Below are 21,724 nucleotides of genomic sequence, written 5' to 3' on the forward strand. Positions count from 1 at the left end.
CATCTCAACAGGCCTGTGCGTTAGAAGTGTTTGTTGGCAGGAGGATAAGATCCTGGTTGGAACTAATGCTGGTGAAGTATTTGAAGTTATTGCATCAAATAAAGACAAACCAAGAACTATTGTTCAGGTAATATATATTAAAAAGTTATACCTTTCAAGAGGATACCTGTGCTTGTGTGTGTTTTTACTGCTACGTTATGTAATTCCCCTATGGTTCTCCAGATGATCATGATGTTCAAATACTGCTGATATCCTTGAACATCAATCAAGTTCAATAGAATATTTGCACTTATAGCTACTAATTGAATTAGGATTTGAGTGGATAAATGTAGCCGGGACTGCAAGCGCTCTCTTTCTTCCAGGATACATTATCTTACAATGCAAATCTTAATTATAATAAAATTTCAATATCAATGCAGTTTTTTCCTATGTTATCTTTTGTATGCATTATGTTATGGGTGTAACCTTCACTTTATTACTAGTGCTCTTTCTATTTTTGAATCCCATTTTGACACAACTGCTTGGTTTAAGGAGAGTCCAAGGGTCATCGGCAAATGGCTTCTTGTCACAACAGCATTTCGTTACTTAGTCTAGGCAGTCGTTAACTGCTTAATATATACTATTTAATCTCTGTCATTTCCACTACTAGGGCCATGCTGAAGGAGAACTATGGGCTCTTGCAGTCCATCCAAAGAAGGGTATCTTTGCAACAGGAAGTGATGACAAAAGTGTTAGGTAACCTTACAATCTGTTGTATGTGTAGCCACTTTTCTAATACCTTATAATCCCTCATTCTCCAAACCAATCATTTCCATCACTATTACTGTTTAATAATCTGGATAGCACCTGACAAATTGTTATTGGGTGATAGGAATGGAAATCCTTGGAGGTTGTATACTATTTGATTTCTCTACACTTTTATGTTATTCCATTTGGTCATATGCTGTTTTCTTTTAAAGTCGTAAACTCTTAGTAGCCACTTTTTAATGATAGATTGTGGAGTATGGCTGATAAGAGTTTACTTGCAAGGACTGACCTGGATCAGAAGATAAGGTCTGTTAGCTTTAGTGCAGATTCTTCACATCTTGCTGTTGGTTTGGGAGATGGCTCATTTCGTGTACTCAAAGCAAGGTTAGAGTTCAATTATAATGGATTTTTTTATTGAGTTTAAAAGTCACTAATCTGAACTGCACAATTGGCTTGAATTTTTTAACACATAAATTCCTGTGGGCCTTTTTTGTACCTTTTGCTCCCATTCTAAAGTCTAATTTACTACTAGTAGGCTAACTTATCTAAATCCCTCTAAATCAATCTTACTGTTCAAAGAGAGTCTGGAGTCTTCTAGCTGAGTTAACCTCCATAAGAAAGCCAGACAGCATCGTATTTAAGTACTCTGTCTTATGTTTAGAATTGCATGTGCATATACTTTTATGATTTTTACTTCCTTTCGTTCCTCTCTTCCTTTCCGCCCTTCCTCCTTCCTTCCTCCTGTCCCTCCCATCCCTATCTCTCTATTCTTTATTAATAGTCATCCCTTTCATTCCATTATTCTTTCTTTCTGACTTTCTTTTTTCTGAGTCATTGTAACTAAACATTATTTTCTTATTCTGAAATAATTCCAGAGATCTTTCCGAGATTACTCATATCAGAGATCGTCGAGAAGTCATCCATGAGATGAAGTACTCCCCTGATGGTCAATACCTGGCAGTTGGATCCAATGATAATTTTGTAGACATCTATGCAGTAGCTCAGAAGTACAAGAAGGTCGGAGAATGTAAAGGGAGCTCTAGCTTTATAACTCATTTGGACTGGTCTGAAGATAGCAAGTACTTGCAGACCAATTCTGGTGCTGCTGAACGACTCTTCTATCGTATGCCAAGTAAGCCTTGTTTTAGTCAAATTCTTTTAAGTCTGAGTATAGTAGTAGAGGGGTCCTCTCTTGTTTTTCCTGAAATAAAATAAGAAAATAAACGGCTGGTGCTTCGTGTACGCGGCATAAAAAACGCCGTCCTTTTTTGGTTGGACGTTCGGTTGTGATAGTATTTTAAACATATACTCTACCTTTGTCAGATGGTAAACGCATTACGAATAAAGATGAGATCAAGACAATCCACTGGGCCTCATGGACATGTGTACTTGGCACAGAGGTTAACGGTATCTGGGGTAAATATACCGACACCAATGACGTTAACGCCACTGATGCAGCCTTCAATCACAATGTCTTGGTAACGGGGGATGATTTTGGTCTTGTTAAACTCTTCAACTTTCCCTCAGTTAGAAAAGGTTGGTGTTAGTATTCGCATATAATGACTAACGATTACTAAATTTATATTTGTAATAGGCTGCCCTAGGTGAAAAAAACTGGACGAGGAAAATTCCAAGGACTGTCAAAATTGGATGGGGTCGTAGGCGGAGTTCAATTTGGCAGTCAGAGGAATCTTTTGAGTCTAATTATATTTTAATCATAATGTGGTCCTATTCATAAATTGTATTGCTACCTAGTCCTATTAATCTAATTTGGTAAAAGCTGGATTATACTTTAATTTTTAAGAACAATAGTCCCCCATTATAATTCCCTGCGCCATCTTGAAAGGTAATCGTGCCTTTGCATCGAAGCGAGACGAGCTTGCAATGATAGAGACCTTTTTTTAACACTTTGGACAATTATTTACATGTCTCTGTCTTTGCAAGCTAACCGTTCGTCTTGCTTCGATGCAAAGGCACAGCTAGCTTTCAAGAGGGTAGCATGGGTGGCGTTCGCGGCTAACGCGTCGTTTTTAACCGCTGTGAGTCCAACGGGTCGGGTCGCTGGTTCGAGCCCTGCGGTCGCCACATGTGATTTGAGTTTGTTTGATGTGTTGTTCTCTCCTGTGCTACGAGGGTTTTCTCCGGGTTTTCCGGTTTCCTCCCTCCGTAAAAATCAACATGTGAGTTGAGCGTTGTGTGCATAGAATATTAAATGTAGAGGTAGTGTGTGTGAGCGAAAATTTCCCCCAATTAGTGCGAAAGCGCTAGAACGACTAGACACTCAATAAAGTGATCTATTTTTTTTAAGATGGCGCGGGGAACCTTGAAGGGGACTAAGAATATAATTGGACAGTTACCTATATGGGATTAATAAGTAGCTATACAATTAATTTGTTCTTGGGGTACCAGCATACTTATAACAACAACGACAGCTAGTAGTAAACAACTTAGTAAACATTTTTTCTAGTAAACAACAAAATGGAAAATCCTGATATCTATTTTTATGTTATTCTATTGTTTTTTCAGGTGCTAAATTCCGTAAGTACGTTGGACATTCAGCGCACGTGACCAATGTTCGTTTCTCCTATGATTTTCATCGTGTTATCAGTGTGGGTGGAGGTGATCATTCAGTTTTCCAGTGGCGATTCCTTCCAGAGGGTGTTACAGGGGATGATGAAGACCTTCCTGAGCCGGTTTCTGGTTATCTAGAGTCTGATAGCGAAGACAGTGATTCAGAAGCTTCTGATATTGGGGAACTTGACAGCGATGTAGAGAATGTAAGCTATTTCTCGTTATTATCTTGTGTATTGTAATTAAGCGGTACTGCTCTTTTAGTCTTCTTCCTATCGTTTATTACGGTTTATGTTTTTCTAATAAATATTCTTGAGCGGGGGAAAGCCAAGAAACGTTTGATCTTAATTGCTTTTGAATAAAGATAGTCAACCTTTATTCCTATCATTATTTATTATTGATTCAGGAAAAACAAATTGATTACACTCGAACCATCTACAAGGAAGACCTACCGGCCTTAAAAAGAGAATTGTCAAAGAAAAGAAAGAGTAGGATTGAACCCGAGGATAATAATCCCCGCCAGAAACCACCCAATGAAGGACTGACATTGGATTTCGTCTTTGGGTAAGTTATGAAATTTGATTTATAGCAATACTTGAAGTATTATCGTCGCCTCCACCACCACCACCATCATCATCATCATCACCTCATCTTCATCACCAACATCACCAACATCACCAACATCATCACCATCATCACCATCATCATCACTATCATCACCATCACCGCCACCATCATTATCATCATCACCATCACCAACATCATCATCTTCGTCATCATCATCACCATTATCATCACCATCATAATCATCATTACTGTTTATTGTGAGCTCTGCCGTAATACATGTATATAACTATGATTGGTTGTTTATTGATCAGATATCGTGGTTATGATTGTCGCAATAACGTGTTCTACACCCAGACTGGCGAGATCGTGTATCATGTGGCAGCTCTCGGTATCGTTTACAGTCGCGACAAACACAAACAGCGATTCTATACTGGACATACTGATGATGTCTTGTGCCTGGCTATTCATCCGGCAAAGGATTTCATAGCAACTGGACAGGTAATAATGCACCTATACCCTTTTTGTTTTTTTAAGATGTGGGTTCGTTAAGGTGACTGCCTACTTTGAAAGTTCGATTCGAGCCCACGATGTGCGCGTGCGCTCAAAAACCGCTGAATCATCTACACGGTTTCACTTGGGCTAAACCCTCAAATTTTGCGCAGAACTATATTTTTTTATCAGCTTATTCGAAAAAGCTTCTAAGAAATCTAGGTTACTGTATATCTTTTTTTAAAGTTAATTTTTTTAAACACATAAAAAAATGATTTCTGTAGGAATTTTTGTTCGACTTCAGTTTTTGGGAATAAAAACATGACAAATCAATGTTATTTTTCTTTGTCTTTTTGTCAAAAATATCCACTTATTATTGTAGAATGATTTACTAGCCGGCATATTCGTGGAATAAGTTAACTGTTTTCTGATTACTTCTGATAGTACGATGTTCGCTTCAAAAACTCATGATTATCTCTAAAACAAGCTCGGGACACCCCATTTTCATATTTAGAATCAGTATTAAATTCCACTTCAAAATAAAGTAGTTTAAAAGAAAGTTTAAAGTTATTTTTCAAAAGTAGCCAGTCACCTTATATTAAGGGCATTGTTCTTTACAAATTAAGAGTGCGTTTTTTTCATGACTCTTTCAGTAATTTATCCCCACCATCCCATTCCCTGCCTACAAAATATTAACTATTGTTTCCTTAAAAATACGCCTCGATTTATCTTTGTTTAAGATAAAATTCATTAACCAAGTATTAAAACAAACAAACATTATTTAGCCTAGTCCACCTGTCATAACCCAGACGTCTTTGACTGTGTGAGGCAAGTGTTTCTGAATAGGTTTGGTCCCCCCCTTGTTTCATTGTATGGTGTTAAACTTAAATTTGGGCCTAGAACAGACAGTTACATGAAGGCAACATGCAACGAAACGGAGAACTGATTAGAATGGTATATAACGATTTGCTGGACTATTCTGTTATCGTAGGTTGGTCGGGATCCAGCTATTCACGTATGGGATGCAGAAAAAATGGAAACACTCTCCATCCTCAAAGGACAACACTCAAGGGGTGTCTGTGCCGTAGACTTCTCAGGTAATCACAATTTAATAGACTTGATTCAAAGTCGTTTTGAAAATGGTGAAGTAGGAAGATACAGAAGATGTTGTACTTTGCACGTTTTACTCTCGTCCATGCACGACTTATTCTCGGTGGGGGAATTATTGCTCGTAAAAGGGATAGAGGTATTGCAGCATCACGTGATGGCAGCCATGAAAGAAAGCACAAAAATAGATCATTTCCGTCTTGGGAAACTGAATTCTTTCTCATGTAAATCAGGTTAGACCAGATTCAAGTGTTCCTACCTTCTGTCATGGCTACCATGTCGTGATGGTGCACTAACCTCTTTATAGCCATTTATGGTATATTTAGAATAACTAATACAAAGAACAATATTGAATTATAGGTGACGGTCGAAAACTAGCTAGTGTTGGCTTGGATGATAATCATGTCATTGTTGTTTGGGATTGGAAAAAGGGAGAAAAGTTAGCAACCACGAGGTAAGATGTCACTTCCGTTTTTTTAATTTTTTAATTTATTTTTTTACTTTTTTCCTCGAGATGTTTGTAAGAACGCGCTTAACAGCAAAACGTTACTGAAATATACTGCAATAATAAAATATTTAAGAAGTGCCATGTTCAATTAATCAGTTTAATTTTTTCAGCCTTTGCTGGCGAGCGTTCTCTAAGGATTGTCTTATCCACTTGTCAAAAGAGAAATATAAAGCGCCTTTTCATAATAATGATCTTTATTGGGTGAACTAATAAAGCAGTGAGCTTATTTCCAATTAGGTCCATACATTGTGCTGCCAAGTATTATTATCTTGCTTTCACGCCTCTTTTTTAGTTACCAGCCTCCCAACACTTCCAATAACTCGAAAGTGATTTTGTACGAAAGCCGAGAAGGGCCACATAATTTCCGACTTCTACGACGTATCTCGCGTGACAATCATTTTGTATTCCCGTCTCATCCTACTTGTCAATTGCCGGTATCCCAAAAATGAGCCAGGAGCTATTCTCTAACTTCTGAAATACTGCTCGAACAATTTGATCATCAGAAGATTCATTTGTGTTGCTTGTGCTCTCGTTAGACGTAACTGCTAAATAATTCTTTTGATTGTCCGAACGGATATAAGAATTCCGTGGCATAAGGTTAAAAATCTCGGCATTGGTATAACCTAGCTCGAAGTAATTCTTTATAAGGTCTTCCCTTGCTAAGCAGCTGCCAGGCTGAAGTGCCGCTGTGTATGCTGGCAAAACACACGACGAAACTGGAATCTTCAACCCAAGGGCGGATCCAGGGGGAGGGTCGGAGGGGGCCGCGACCCCCCTGTCATTCCTGAGGTCAAATGGGCTCCCTGTGGTAAAAATGCGACTGGGATTCCATTGCCCACAAAATTTACCCCTGAGACCCCCCCTTTAAAAAAACCCTGGATCCGCCCTTGCAACCTATAGCAATATCAGAAATGGAAAGAAGATTGATACCTTTGTCATGACTAAAGTGGAGTATAAATACCTCTAAAAAAGCTGCAAACAGTTTATGATCATTTACCCAGCATGCTACTCTTCCTTTAAACTCAGAAGTTTCAAAGTCAGAAATTTAGTCAAAATAAGTCAAAAAGTAGAAGTCGGAAATTATGTGGCCCTTCTCGGCTTTCGTAGATTTTGAGTTTTTCCCCCACTTATCCAGATGCTTTTTACTACTTTTCAATGCAGAGGCCACAAAGACAAAATATTTGTCATCAAATGGAATCCAATAAACAACGAACAACTTGTCACCGCAGGCGTCAAGCACATCAAATTCTGGACTCAAACAGGTGGTGGTTTTACATCTAAGCGAGGAACTTTTGGTCATGCAGGAAAACACGACTCAATGATGTGTGTTACGTACAGTAAAAACCCTGAGGTGGTGTTCTCTGGAGGAGCGCTGGGTAAGGTGTATATCTGGCAAGGTAACGCATTACAGGGATCAATCCAGGCTCACGAAGGACCAGTGTTTGCTATTCAGACGCTGAAAAAGGTGAGAGAAATTCTTCCTTCTTTTAGCTTCTCATATTGATCGTAATGGGAGTAAACATTCGGGGGGGAAAACATTTTGCAGAGAGAAGAAAAACGAAAAACCCAGATAAAAATATCGATTTAAAAAAGATAATCCCCAAAAAATTGTATTCGCACACGATGGTGACAGTACCTTAGCAGCGAACAACACCTGTAATTTGTCTACTAACTGTTTTATTAACAAATAACTACTTATATTCCCCAGGGATTTGTAACCGGAGGTAAAGATGGCAATGTATGTCTTTGGGACGATAATTTCAGTCGATGTCTAAAGCAATATAAAGTGTCTCGCACGGGTCTTGCCCCCGGACAACCTGGAACCCTTATCGCTGATGTGCCGCCAATACGGGCCATTACACTGGGCCAGGGTCGTATCTTGGTTGGAACTAAAAACAGCGAGGTGAGAAAATTCTTCTTTGCATCAAAGATTCAAATAGAGTTTTCTTGCACAAGCCCAATAGAAAGGAATTGATACAGAATTTTCAATATCTAGGGTCTCAGCTAAGAGGACGCGCCCCTTCTGGAGCATAGGGCCTTTGGTTTCTGTAATAAGACTTGTTTTATGGGAGCGGATTACCAGCCCTCATGCCCCATACCCCAACCGGGAGGACCATTGATATCACTCTTTGTCTGGTCACAACCCTTCGACTTGTCTGACATGGGTGGCCCTACCAGGAGCACACGACTCCTGTCGGCATAGCTCTAAGGGTCTTTTCGGCACACAAACCGCCCCACCACAATAAGGTGGTGACCCGATCGTGACTGGCGGCAGTAAAAACCAAATTCCAACGAAAGACTTGCAACAACTGAGTTCGCATAATATTGAAAATATTAAAAAAAACAAGCTACGCTGCTAAAGGTGAAAAAAACCTTTCTTTATAGTCCTTCTTTCTTTCTCGCGTTGGTGACTGAATATAACCATTTAAATCATACATCATTTCCAGATTTTGGAGATCGACAAAGCAGGACCTATCCACATTATCCTTCAAGTAAGAAATGGAATGCAGGTTTCTTTGTAATTGAAGCTTTTTTTCCTTAGGTCGACAAATATTTACTATGCTTCTAAAACTTATTTCAGGGTCATTTAGAGGGGGAACTTTGGGGTTTGGCTAATCACCCTACAGATGATGTTAGTGCTACGGTAAGTGATGACTGCACCGTGAGGGTGTGGGATATGGCCAATTACCGTCTACTGAATGTACGTAAGTTCAAACAGCCAGCAAGAAGTGTGACGTTCTCTCCAGATGGGCGAGCCCTTGCTGTGGGAATGAAAGACGGTAAGCCACCCAAAATATAATCTTATCCTTATTAATTAAGCTCTGAGCTCATCGACCAACAAGATTTCTTATTTGTACCACGTGTAGTAGTTTGAAACCCCCATCAAATACGAGCACACCCATTTCAAAGTACTAGAACTTTGAAAAAATAACAAACATAACAAAAAGATGTGGTGTCAAATACTCGTCACTTTATTCTATTGGGGTTTCAAAATCCTCGTGGAATCTCGGCATTTGAAATTCCATTTGGATTTTGAAACCCCAAAAGAATACAACAACTCGTATTTGAAACATTACCTCTTATCATTAGTCCTTTCATCTCTTCTACCATCCGTTCTTTTGTCCTTACCTTACCTTTCCATTCCATTCCTTTCCTTTGTTTCCTTTCCTATCCTTTTTTTTATTTATTATTTTCTACCCTCAGGAAGCTTTAAGGTGTTGGATTCATCTACTCTGGAGGATATCGTCGAATTTCACCACAGAAAAGAGGAAATATCTGATCTTAAATTTTCACCAGGTAAGCTGTGTCAAGTGAAAAGTAAGCTAGATAGACACGACTACTTAGTATAAAAACATTGGTGTTACCAGCAAACTGACTTATAAACAGCTTGGTGACACAAGCACGACTGTAACTCAGTTGCGCTAAGTGTTTTTTTTTTTCTTTCTTTTTTTGTGAGTTTCTATGTTTTCCTTGGAACGGAATTGTTATGTTATGATAAGCACTTCATCATTGAACGCAGTGTAATTCTAGCTTTCAGTCTCCATTCTTTTGTTTTATGGTTGTTGCTTCTGTTTTTAATCCACCTTAGAAGCCTTACCTTTCAGTTTTTATACCTCGTCAATTTGAGTGTAACCTCGTGTTATTTTAATGTTTTTTTTTTTTTGCTTCTTTGATGAGATTGCGTATACTGTACCCTCTTTCTTGGCGAGGGAGGTAATAGGGCGGGGGAGTCTCTGCAACAGATGCCGCCGATTTCTTGCAAATGTGTTGGAGCAGGCGACGACAGGATATATACTGTTCTTCGTATTAATATACATGTTTGTATCTAGGTCAAGGCAAATACCTAGCTGTAGCCTCTCATGACAACTTCGTCGATATTTACAATGTCATGAATAGTAAACGAGTGGGGATCTGCAAAGGAAGTTCTAGTTACGTGACCCACGTCGACTGGGATGATAAAGGTATTCATCAAGCACCTGTTACTAACGCTGCCTTTATGTCAATCAAAACATTTTAAGTTGCTTATCAGTTGTTTAAAGTATTATGAAGTAAGTTATAGACGCGGCTATAGTGTTATCTAATCCAGTGTAAAATAGAAGGACAAAATACCCCTGTAAGTGATGTGAATATGAAAGGCACATTATATTTCGATCCCAAAAGGCGAAAAAGAAAGAAAATACCGCGCGTGCGACTATCAGGCTTTTTCAAAGAAAACTAAATAATGAACACAAAAACGATCGGACCAGCTAGGCGTTTATTCAAACACTTTAACAACAGAATGTTTTCAATATGTATTTAGTACTGAGTTTGTTTATAGGTGTATACCTGTTGCATATCCCTATGATGTTAGTAAAGTAAGCTATAATCCTTTTTATAATTAGGAAAATTATTACAAACAAACTCTGGAGCAAAAGAGCGTCTGTTCTTTGAGGCGCCTCGTGGCAACAGACAAGCAATAGTGTCAACAGAATTACAAAAGATTGATTGGTTCACATGGACTGGGGTACTGGGTGATAGTTGTGCAGGAATATGGCCCCCTCACTCTGACATTACCGATGTCAATGCTACTGATAGATCCAAAGACAACAAACTACTGGCTACTGGAGATGACTTTGGTTATGTGAAAGTCTTTGAATACCCTGTTAAGGTAATGTCCAGTCTAGTTATTCAATGGAAAAGAGAATGAATAGGTAGATTGATAGACATAGGAATGAATGGACGGACGGACGGACGGACGGACGGACGGATAAGTGAGTGAGTGAGTGAGTGAAGGAAAAAGGGGGGAATTATATAAATGATCTATGTTTGTTTTGTCCCTGATATCCTTAAGGGAAAAAATGCCAAGTTCAAGAAGTACGTCGGTCATTCTGCGCATGTCACAAATGTTCGCTGGAGCCATGATGACTGCCGTTTGGTATCTGCTGGTGGTGCTGATACCGCAGTTATGGTTTGGTCACGTGGCCGTCCTGCAGACCGAGAGGAGACTGGAGGTGACAGTGAAGATTCAGACACAGATTCTGAAGAAGAAGGTGGATATGACAGCGATGTTGAACGAGAGAAGAATATGAATTATGCAGATAAAATCTATTCAAATCCACTGCGAACAACTAAGGGTGTTAAACCTCATTTGAGGGAAGGTGCTGGAGTTGAAGAACACAGGTATGATATACGTTTAACCGAACTATACACCTGTTTTTGGAAAGCAATGACTCCAATATATCATGCCTGCATATTTCTTTGCCTTGAGTATTATTTATTTATTAACTTTTAATGTTAGAGGAGTGACAGCAATTCGAATGCAACTCGCACCAAAAGAATATCTAATTTTTTACCACAATTGTGAATTTTCTCGCTTTCGGATTGATCTAGATCCGGAGGAAATAGGATGACATACCTATAGATTACGTCAATAAATCACGCGCGTGCTTTTTTCTTTCAAATTTCCACCTTGTTTTTGTCGTAAAATTGTCAATTATGTGTGGTAAGAAAACATGCTACGGAAAACTGGAGGAAAGCGGTTTTAAAAATAACTTTGAATGAAATTCCACACTATTCAATGATTCATTTATTCTTTCTTGTATTGATTTGCAAAAATACTGAAATAATGATTATATTTCATTATATTTCAACTTTATTAATTCTATTATTATTATTTACTCTATTTTTTTAAATTGAAAATTACCCATAATGCACCCGATATATCGATATTCGTTTTATTTACGGAATTTTTAAAGCGCTGTACATATTTATATATTAATATATATACTATTTGCAATATTTTTTTGCTGTTTTAAATATACATTTATTGAATGAGTCTGTAATCGCAATGCATTCTCCATATGGCTTATGGCTTTTCAAAACGTTGTGCTGGGTGCCGTTTTCCTAGTACTCTTTTTCAAGTGTTTTTATTTTATTTATTACTTTTTGGTCTGCACGTTAGACCAGCGGTAAGCCGTGGTTCAACTGCTCCTCCTAAAGTAAGACACATGGAAAGACAAAAAGAGCAGACCAGAAAACGAAGGCAACACCCAATACAGGTATATATATATAGATATGTATTTAACAATTGAGTTCGCAGTCTGGTTGACATTGGTCAGTAGTCCAGTCGAAGCTGGCGGGTCTTATCATTTTGGTATAAACCGACTTGTTGGACAGTGAAACCCTACTGCAAGATCACCCTGCTTGCTCGTCAAGGCCAAGACAAACACCTTTGTTTTCATTTCTCAATATTGTGAATTCACTCGTCTTAAAGAAATGCTGCCTGCTTCAAGGAAAAATATGTTTCCTCTAGTTACTCTCATTTCATGCCGACGCCCTCTTTTACTGAATGAAAACTCAGTAATTTCTTCAACCTAGGGTATTTCAGTATGGGAAAAAATATCCTAGCTTTCGGTGCACTACTACCTCATACTCGTGCACCTCTATCACCCTGACCTTCCTTTATGTTATTTTTCAAGATTTTCAACCATTTTTGTAACATTTTATTATCCCTTATGATTAGCCCCAAAAGCTAGGATTAATGTTTCCATAGATTTATACCCTAGTAGGAAGAAGCCATTGTAATTGCAATAAGATTATTATCCAGAATCGCTTTTCGAAATGGCGAACGGTCCTGTAGGTCTCTAGTAGATCTTTTAATGCTGTTACTGTGGGTGTATTATGCAGTGGTTGATAGTATATCTATTGTTTTGTAGGACCTTACTCTTGAGTTCGTCCATGGCTACCGTGGTTTTGACACCAGAGATAACCTACATTACTTACCGGATGGAGATATCGTTTATCACGCGGCTGGAGCATGTATCGTATTAAGTACTGCTAACGGTGTACAGTCATTCTACCTTGAGCACACTGATGACATTATATGCCTGTCTGTCAATCAGCATCCCAAATACAAGGTATTTCTTAATTGTTAACTAAACCTTTCAATGCCCTTCGTTATTCCACGAAATAGTGCATAGACCATAGGCAATTGCGTTTGGTTATATTTCTAGAATAGTTGTATGTTTGTGAGAAAGACATTCAAAGGGGGTTTGTTTTGTTGTTGCTGCTGATAGCGATAATGCTGGTGTTAATGACGATGACGATTATGATGATGTCGGTGATGACTATTAGGATATCAGATTGTAGTTTTAGTTGTGAGTGACTTGGTACTTGAGGATGTCATGAAACTTCTGATGCCACTTATTTTTAACTTTCAGAATGTGGTTGCCACGGGTCAAATAGGTAACGACCCCTGCGTTCACGTGTGGGATGCTGAAACCAAAGACACCCTGTCAATCATTCAAGGCTTCCATGGTGTTGGTGTCTGTGCAGTGGACTTCAGCTGTAATGGTAAACTTCTGCTAACGGTTGGTCTCGAAGATTCTCATGGCGTGGCTATCTGGAAATGGACTGACGGTCAGTGTATTTCTGCTTTACTTATTCGTTTGCACATTTTCCATTATATTTTTCATCCTACTCAAGGCGTTCTTTATTATGATAATTAAGTACATACGGTCTACCAAAAAACGAGGAGAGCAGCAACAGCATTTTTAGTCGCTTTTTTTGTATTTTCCGAATCCTTTTTTCAACAAAAGTCTGTAATTTCTCTGTACAAACACTGGAAAATCTCTATTGTTTCGCTTCGAGCTCCATTTGTACTGAAAATTCAAGCAAAATATCTGCTCCTGCTCTGTTGTTTTTGATTGGTGCAAAATATCACGCCATCAGCGATTTTTTCGTTCTCATCACGTGCACTTGTTTATTTTCACGATTATTGTCACGTGCAACTTATTTCACGGTTGGGTCCCCCATTATAGTACTTTATACCTTTTTTAATACCTTGGACAATTATTCACATGTAGTCTCTATCATTGCAAGCTCACCGTTCGTCTCGCTTCCATGCAAAGGCGTGGCTACCTTTCAAGATGGCGCAGGGAACTGTGAAAGGGTCTATTGTTAAATAATATAGGTCCTCATTTTGTCCTTTTTTTCGCGGAATGATGAGTTATGTCGGGCCTGACTGCTAACAACTCATTAACTAAAGTATTTTTTCCCTTAATAGGCAGTAAACTTGCTAGTGCAGAAGGCCACACAATGCGTATTTTTGTGGCTCAGTTTCGGCCTGATTCGGACAGTCATTTTGTGACGTGTGGTGTAAAGCACGTCAAGTTTTGGACGTTGACTGGAGGGCAGCTAATTGGAAAGCGAGGTATCATTACGTCAGTGCAGAGTGGTTCAATTGAAGAACAAGCGAAGATGCAAACAATGCTGTCAGTTGCTTTTGGCGCGGTAAGTTTCATATATATTCAAATGAGACAGCTGTCGATCACGATAATGTGTTCTAACAAACTCAACGGAGTATTGCTGGACTTTCAGTGCAAGTCGTATTAGAACAAAACTTCATTGATATCTTAACATAGTTTTAAGGTAATGCAATTGCTCAATTTCTGTCGATATTTTTTTTCCAATTAGTATGTAAGCAGTTTTTTGTTTTTCATTTTTTGATAATGTTTTGCCTTATGACAGTACGCTCAATGTCTTGTCTGAGGTACGCGATCCCACCAGGAAACCGTAAAAGGAAAGTCTGTGCTTTTGATTAATCTTCGACTCTTGTGTTATGATTAGGACGACCTGACGTTCACTGGTGCTATGAATGGAGATGTTTACGTCTGGTCAGGACACAAGCTTGCTCGTGTAGTCAGTAAAGCGCACAATGGTCCCGTGTTCACTATGTACACAACACTCAAAGATGGACTTATTGTTACTGGTGGCAAGGAGAAAAAGTAAGAAACAAAACCTGATGTGATGTCTATTTTCAAGCTTGAAGTGTTCATTACTCATATTGAACCCTATTATTCTAGAACTAGGGTTAAGGATAGCATTGTGTTGATGAATTATTCATATTCTATAACACAGACTGCTTGCTAACTATCTACGGATGGTTATTGCTAGCTTGAGATCTTCACGAAAACACTCGAGAGAGGGAAGATAATTTTTAGCTTTATTATTACACATAAAATCCAGACTCGTACCCCGTCATTTCTCTTATTCGCGCTGTGGTTGATGGGAAGGATTTAGTGAGTTCGTGGTGTATCAAGGGAAAGAAGGAAGAGAATAGTGAAGCCCAGTCGCTTCTCGCTTCTTTTACTCGGGCTGTGGTTGGTGGGAGGATACTTACCTTGTAATTTAACTCACATTTATATATATATATATCAAATACTTAAGAAATAAAGATAATGGAGCTCCCATCAAGCTTTGGGACCAGGAGATGAAGCGATGCAAGCCATTCACTTTAGGGAATATTTCGGGCTATAATGTTGTCAAGTCCGTTTGTAGAGCAAAGGTAAAGAAACTGATGAGATTTCCAACCTAACACTATGATATTAATGGTATATAATAATGCAATGACATCAAAAAGGTATTATCATACACCTATTTAAGGATACCACATATTTTCAACAGGGTAAAATCTTAGTAGGCACAAAAGACAGTGAAGTTATAGAAGTTACTGAGAAGACAACATCTGCTCAGGTGATTTAGACTAATTAATAAATCTCAAATTAATTAAGATTAGTTCTTGTCTTCAAGTAGTATGCTAAAAGCTTCTATTTTTTGCTTTTACTCAGATCCTTATCCGTGGGCATGGAGAAGGAGAGATCTGGGGTCTAGCATGTCATCCTGAAAAAGAAGTATTCGCCACGGCTAGCGATGACCAAACAGTCAGGCTATGGGACATCACGAGTAAGGTAGGAATGTATACCATTCAAGTTCTTGTATTTGGTATGCACATTATAGTATCATTGCACTAGCGTTACCTATATGCCTTTTTTTACTATCGGCTTTATCTTACTGATATCCTACTTTCATCTTGTTATTTCTTTTTTTGACATTTTTTTTTATCTTGATAACTTGGCATGTTCTCGTATTGTTTTCAGACCATGGTGGCAAAGACTAACGTAGGTATGGCTGCACGATCCGCTGCATTCTCTACAGATGGTGAAATGTTAGCTGTTGGTCTAAAGAACGGTACCTTGTTGCTGATGAAGACTATTGATCTGAAGACAATCACTCAGAGACGAGACAGAAACGGCGCTATTTCTGATGTCAGGTACCTATCAAACATGTCCATTTACGAGAGGTTCCATTCAAGCCTGCAATGTTATGTTTTCGTTTAGTGTTGTTTATGGATATTGGGGTATTTGTATATAGCGGCTAGCGATAATTTGCATATTTGTGATTTCACAGAGTTTTGAGATGCTGCCGTGGTTTTGTTTCGTTGTGTTAGAGGTTTTTTTGGTTTGCAGTATTTGTTTGCTTTTGTTTGCTACAGTAGTCGTTTTCCTTTTCAATTTCGTTGTTGTTTTTACCACCAGGTTCAGCCCTGACAACAAGTACCTTGCAGTAGGTTCGGAAGACAAGTGTGTAGATCTGTATGAAATCCGCGAAGGCCAACCCCTCAAACGAGCAGGATACTGCAAGGGAATCCCAAGCTTTGTCACTCAAATGGATTTCTCAGCTGATGGTCGCTTTATTCAGGTAATTCTTGCTATAAGAGTCTTCTTTTACCTCCTCTACGGGCGAGAGAAGGAAAGGAGACTGCCGAAATCGTGTCTTTTCTTTGAAGTCGCTGTCACCCAAGATTTGAGGCTAGTCAAACTGGTTTTACTTCCGGACAAACTGGTTTACATAGGCACGACTGAACTAACGAATTAAACCGATGACCAAATCTGCGCCCACAAGCATAGTATAATGGCGACCGAAGTTAGCGAAGTTATTACAAAGGTTTTTGAAAAGCTTTTTTCCTTCTAAATCTTTCAATTTATCTAAAGCGATTATGGAGTTTATTACTGGTAGGGATACCTTCGTATCTTTACCAACAGGACATGGGAAGTCCTTAAGTTATCAACTCGCCATTTGCTTGGAGAAGGGACCAGCAGCCAACGATGGGTTTCAAGATAGAACTTTTCCTGAAAAGCCACTCTGCAGAATTCAACAGATAAATCGACTGAGCAATCAATCAAATGCTCGAGTTTTTCGTGAAGACCTTCGTAAGTTTTCAAAATGTACGTACTCTTAACCACGCCGACTTGGTAAATGCCACAACAAAGGCAAGTCGTGTCTTTTTCGCTACTTCTGCTGGTCCTCCTCCCTTTCTTCAAAGGTGTCTAAGGTGAAGATTTGTTTTCCAACTCTTTAAAGGATGCCTTTTGCGGCGTTTTTAGGGTATGTTTGCATTCTAGAATAGAAGCGTGATTGTCCCCTCATTTGTATCGCCCGCGAAATTTACCGGGAACGGAAGTAATATTTTTTTCCGAGTGGGCGTAGAAATTAATTCGTTTCTAAGCAACCGTCGCGCATACTCAAATGAAAAAAGACACAATTTCGGCAGAGTCTCCTTCCCTTCTCTCGCCCGTAGAGGAGATAAAATGAGACTCTGCTCGCAGGGTATGGAACTGAAGGTCAAATCAAATAAGTCACACTCAGTTAGGGCTAAAAGCGATTAGTAGAAAGCTACTTATGATCTATTACAAATCCTGCGCTCTTATTGGCTGTATTACTAGTGGTCTTTGGCAGAGCACTAGTAGCGGAAAATAGCGGCTTTGAAAACCAAACAACACAGCAGCATTGTTTGTATCATTCATTTTACCAATAAGTAACTTTATACATAAACAATTAAACTTCTCGCTATCATGGTCTACAAGGCATTGTTTCATAGACCATCTGTGCTGCTGAACTAATCGTTAGTCTCATCAAGAAAGAGAGGGAGTAAGTAGTGTTTAAAAAACGAGTAGGAGTGTTTTATCAGGTATAAAAGTACGAGGCGTAGCCGAGTGCTTTTAGTACCTGATAAAACACGATCTACGAATTTTTTGAACTGCTTAAAACACTCATGAACAATTTATTTGGTTTTGGTTCAACTGGAGCCACCATACACGTCACGAACATGGATTTTTATACTTCGATAGAGATTTGACGTCATGGGCATGCGCAACCAGATTCAATAGAAGCTCCCACACGTTGGATATTGCGTGCCAAGGCAAAGGCAGGCACGTTAGTCAAAGATCATTAGGGTTGACTATGACCTTGATGAAGCTCTATGTCTTCATCTAAACTTGGATGCATACTTCATCCCTGATGAAGTCATCCTCATAGTATATTCGAGTGGTCTTTATATAAAGATCACATGTGTCTTTATATAAAGACACATGTGTCTTTATATAAAATCACTTGAATACTAATGAAGAGGACTTTATCGGGTATAAAGGTTCATGCACGTGACGTGTATGGTGGCTCCAATTGGACCATAAGCTTATGAATTATTAATGAGTGTTTTAAGTAATGTTTAATAATGTCTTTCTTTTTTCAGGTTTCTACAGGTGCGTACGAACGCCTTATATTCTCTGTTCCTGACGGTAACCAACTGAAAGACACTAAACAAATCAACAGGATTACCTGGGGTACCTGGACAAGGTAAGGTCAAAAGCTACTAATACGTACGTTATTTAAAATTCATCTTTTTCGCCTTATTTTCAAAGTAGCTAATAATGTTTCCGATTTGGTGTTGAGATTTATGGCTAAATACCAATAATGAAATTTTACCACTCAGAAGAGACAGGGAGCAGTATTTTGCTGTTTCTGCTGCTAACGACGATTGTGATGATGAAAATAAGACCTAAAAGTCTATTAAAATGAATTACAAAAAGCGGCACACATTGTCGACTCCTTGCAATTACATTTTATCTTGACATCTCTTTATGGTGTGATATTTTCATAGTGTACTTGGTAACGAGGTAATCGGAGTATGGCCTCGTAATGCAGAAAAGGCTGATGTCAACTGCGCAGACTTGTGCAAAGCTGGTGCGTCATTGGCTACCGGAGATGACTTTGGTTTTGTCAAGCTCTTTGACTTTCCAGTGACGGAAAAATATGTAAGTTGATACTGCTCACCCAGTTAAAAGGAATCAGAAACTTTGTAATTGGTGCATAATCTATGCAAAGACCTTGTGTTGGCTTGCCCTGGCTGTGCTACTGCTGCCCGTTTTGTAAACTTTAAGAGAATTCAAGGTTAATGGTGATATTAGAGACGGAATCATGTTACATAAGTCTAAGCGTTTGTTGTTCAATTTTTTTCATCGTTTAGGCAACCCACAAGAAGTATGTTGGTCATTCAGCCCACGTGACTAATGTTCGTTTTACATGTGATGACCGTTATCTCATAAGTGCTGGGGGAGATGACTGCTGGTGAGTGCGAACTGAGATCACAAAATAAACTGTTCCCATCTCATTTATAACTTTCTTAACACCTTAATTGTATTTTTTGAATAAAAAGTTGTATTTTGGTTGTCATTTTATCCCAGCATATACTTGTATGAATGATTGCTTTCTCAACAACTAAAATAACAACGCTCTTATATATTTCTTATTACCTTATTTGCAGTGTCTTCGTTTGGAAGTGTATATGAAAACAATTTCTCGGTAATTCCTAGCTGGCCTGCCTGAATCATGTCACTATTGAAAATACATTAATTTGCGTTATAATTACTAGGTAGATTCAGTTTAATCTTTGAGTAGGAACCCTAAGTATAAGTAAAATGAAGTCACTGAAAGGTAGGTAGAAGCCGCCCTTTTATCATATAGCCAACTGATTTGTTTGAACGGAAGCAGTTCATTTGGCGGCAACTTCAAAGTTTTTCAGAGTTGAACCAACTTAATAGTATCAATGCGCGCCGTCAGTAAAGACCACCCGAGTACAATGTGTATGAGAATAGACAACACTCAATCGACGGAGTAGGTCAGAGAGTAAGCCAGAGACTGAGCATATGCCAACGCATTGCTTTTCGCTTTGTATTTCGTGCACGCGCGCTCTGTTTTTCCATTTATTTCTCAGACAGATTAGTCACCTTCAAAGTCGGGGTCAGTTCTGGAATAAATTCAATTATAAATACTACTATTGCTATTTAATGTCTGCAGTGAGACTGAAAGGATTACGAGTCAATAGTTTTTGGTCCTCCTTGCTATTTATTATAAGAGAATAATATTCTCCTAAGATTCTCGTACCGTCGTATTAACATAAACTTGTTTCGGTATATTTAGTGTTAATATAACTCATATATACAGTCAATTCAAAAAATGTTGTCGTCAACCAACTCAAGCCTACGCGACTGGACCGAAAGGATCTCTGGGTAGCAATCATTGAAGCCGAGTTGACTCCATAATTTTATCTGAGTAGTTTTTTGAATTGACTGTATGTATTCATGGGATTTCAAAAGTATAATTCAGTAGATCTTATTCCAAGGGAAAGAAAGAAATGAAAATGAATTGTAAAATGTCGACCAGAATAATGATATCTGTAACATCAAGAAAATGGTTTGTAGTGTATCTCATGTTCTTATTTCCCTGCCCCTGATGATGATGCTTTCGACCACCCACCTCCCACCTCCCCCCACCTCCCCCCCCCCCCCCCCCCTCCCCCCACACACACACACACCCTTCCCCCAATTAAAAAAAAGCAAAAGGTTAAAACGATTTGAAATTTCCTTTCTTTTGCAAACATTCTAAGGCCCCGTCCACGCTATGCCGGATAAATTTGAATCCGCAGCTTTCACACCGAAACCGAAAAAAAAGTTTTCCGTCCACACATGAAAACGGATAAGATGTTTCGCGTCTACACTAGTCCGATCAGAGGCGGCAAAAACACTTCATTGCACATCTGAGCATGTGCATCGAAGCTGAAATTGAGCCCGCGGTGAATTTTTAGTCTTCCCTTCATGTTCCCATGACAATCATGACGTCATCGTATTCGAAAAATTTCGGGTACGAAATGTTCTCCGTCCACACTAATACGGCTAGTAAGCGTTTCCAAATCGTTCCACCCTGGAGACCGTGTTCGAAAAAAATCGTTTTCGGTGAAGAATTGTTCCGGATTCACCCGGACTAGTGTGGACGGTAGGCCTAACCGAATTCTACTTTCACATCCCTATAATACTTTGCGTCTTTGGGGGGTAACCAGAAGGTAAAAACCTTATTTTGTTGAAGGCTGATCAGACAATGTTGACAATACCTTATTTGGTATCCAAAAATAAAATAAAGAAGTAAAAAACAGAAAAAGATAGAAGCTTGAAGACGTTTAAGGTAATAGTGTGGCATAGTGTGGACAGGGCCTAACATCTTATAACGCCACTCCGATTAACGTAACGCAAAGGAAATGCCTCTGCGCGAGAATCTGAACACTCGTGCTTTTTTAACAGTGTCCGTAGAGGTTTTGGAAAGTTTTGGAAAGTTTTGCAAATTGATAATGCCATTTTCCAGGACCTGGAAAGTTTTGAAAAAAAGGACATTTTCAAATAGGCTATGGAAGAGTTATTAATTTCGTCTCAATTTTCTGAAATTATAATTATATATTATATCTGCCTATTCATCTTATCGTATTTATTGATAACCTACCGGGGGAAAAAATGAAATTGAAAACTTTTTTATAAATACGCGAGGAATTGAACACTGTCGTGAGTGTTTTTGATTTAGCGCTCGGGGTTCCTTTGTACGCAAAAAGCGCGCGAAAAAGTTGTCTCACGGCGCGCGCATCCGCGCCGCTTTAGGTGACGCCGCGGACACGGCTCATCGACCGCACACTCCACGGCTGGAAACCGAGCTACGCCCCACGTCAATTATATATTGACCTGCCAGACGAAGTGTTTTCTCCGCGAAGAGAATCAATTGCAAACATTACAAGAGTTGTAAGCTTTTCAAGAAGAA

The 21,724-nt window shown here is 38.9% G+C and overlaps 1 protein-coding gene across 1 annotated transcript in view; it reads left to right on the top strand.

Annotated features, from left to right (window-relative positions):
• Positions 1-20,336, top strand: part of LOC116305603 (echinoderm microtubule-associated protein-like 6) — a 44,787-nt gene extending 24,451 nt beyond the window's left edge. Inside the window, exons 7-38 of the mRNA XM_031715549.2 lie at positions 12-127; positions 650-735; positions 994-1,131; positions 1,623-1,879; positions 2,071-2,283; positions 3,274-3,524; positions 3,725-3,882; positions 4,197-4,383; positions 5,366-5,471; positions 5,842-5,935; positions 7,151-7,454; positions 7,698-7,892; positions 8,437-8,481; positions 8,571-8,769; positions 9,194-9,286; positions 9,820-9,951; positions 10,372-10,637; positions 10,821-11,149; positions 11,931-12,027; positions 12,685-12,885; positions 13,189-13,387; positions 14,034-14,260; positions 14,597-14,754; positions 15,197-15,314; positions 15,434-15,502; positions 15,598-15,717; positions 15,907-16,079; positions 16,345-16,507; positions 18,339-18,442; positions 18,747-18,900; positions 19,113-19,213; positions 19,410-20,336. Coding sequence (XP_031571409.2) covers positions 12-127; positions 650-735; positions 994-1,131; positions 1,623-1,879; positions 2,071-2,283; positions 3,274-3,524; positions 3,725-3,882; positions 4,197-4,383; positions 5,366-5,471; positions 5,842-5,935; positions 7,151-7,454; positions 7,698-7,892; positions 8,437-8,481; positions 8,571-8,769; positions 9,194-9,286; positions 9,820-9,951; positions 10,372-10,637; positions 10,821-11,149; positions 11,931-12,027; positions 12,685-12,885; positions 13,189-13,387; positions 14,034-14,260; positions 14,597-14,754; positions 15,197-15,314; positions 15,434-15,502; positions 15,598-15,717; positions 15,907-16,079; positions 16,345-16,507; positions 18,339-18,442; positions 18,747-18,900; positions 19,113-19,213; positions 19,410-19,434 — 5,078 coding nt within the window. The 3' untranslated portion in view covers positions 19,435-20,336. The remainder of the gene's footprint in view (positions 1-11; positions 128-649; positions 736-993; positions 1,132-1,622; positions 1,880-2,070; positions 2,284-3,273; positions 3,525-3,724; positions 3,883-4,196; positions 4,384-5,365; positions 5,472-5,841; positions 5,936-7,150; positions 7,455-7,697; positions 7,893-8,436; positions 8,482-8,570; positions 8,770-9,193; positions 9,287-9,819; positions 9,952-10,371; positions 10,638-10,820; positions 11,150-11,930; positions 12,028-12,684; positions 12,886-13,188; positions 13,388-14,033; positions 14,261-14,596; positions 14,755-15,196; positions 15,315-15,433; positions 15,503-15,597; positions 15,718-15,906; positions 16,080-16,344; positions 16,508-18,338; positions 18,443-18,746; positions 18,901-19,112; positions 19,214-19,409) is intronic.
• Positions 20,337-21,724: the final 1,388 nt, after the last annotated feature.

Source organism: Actinia tenebrosa, unplaced genomic scaffold (genome assembly GCF_029948245.1).
Source record: "Actinia tenebrosa isolate PJP-AT-01 unplaced genomic scaffold, QUT_ActTen_1.0 PGA_scaffold8__29_contigs__length_14323225, whole genome shotgun sequence".
In the NCBI taxonomy this organism is placed as follows: Eukaryota; Metazoa; Cnidaria; class Anthozoa; order Actiniaria; family Actiniidae; genus Actinia; species Actinia tenebrosa.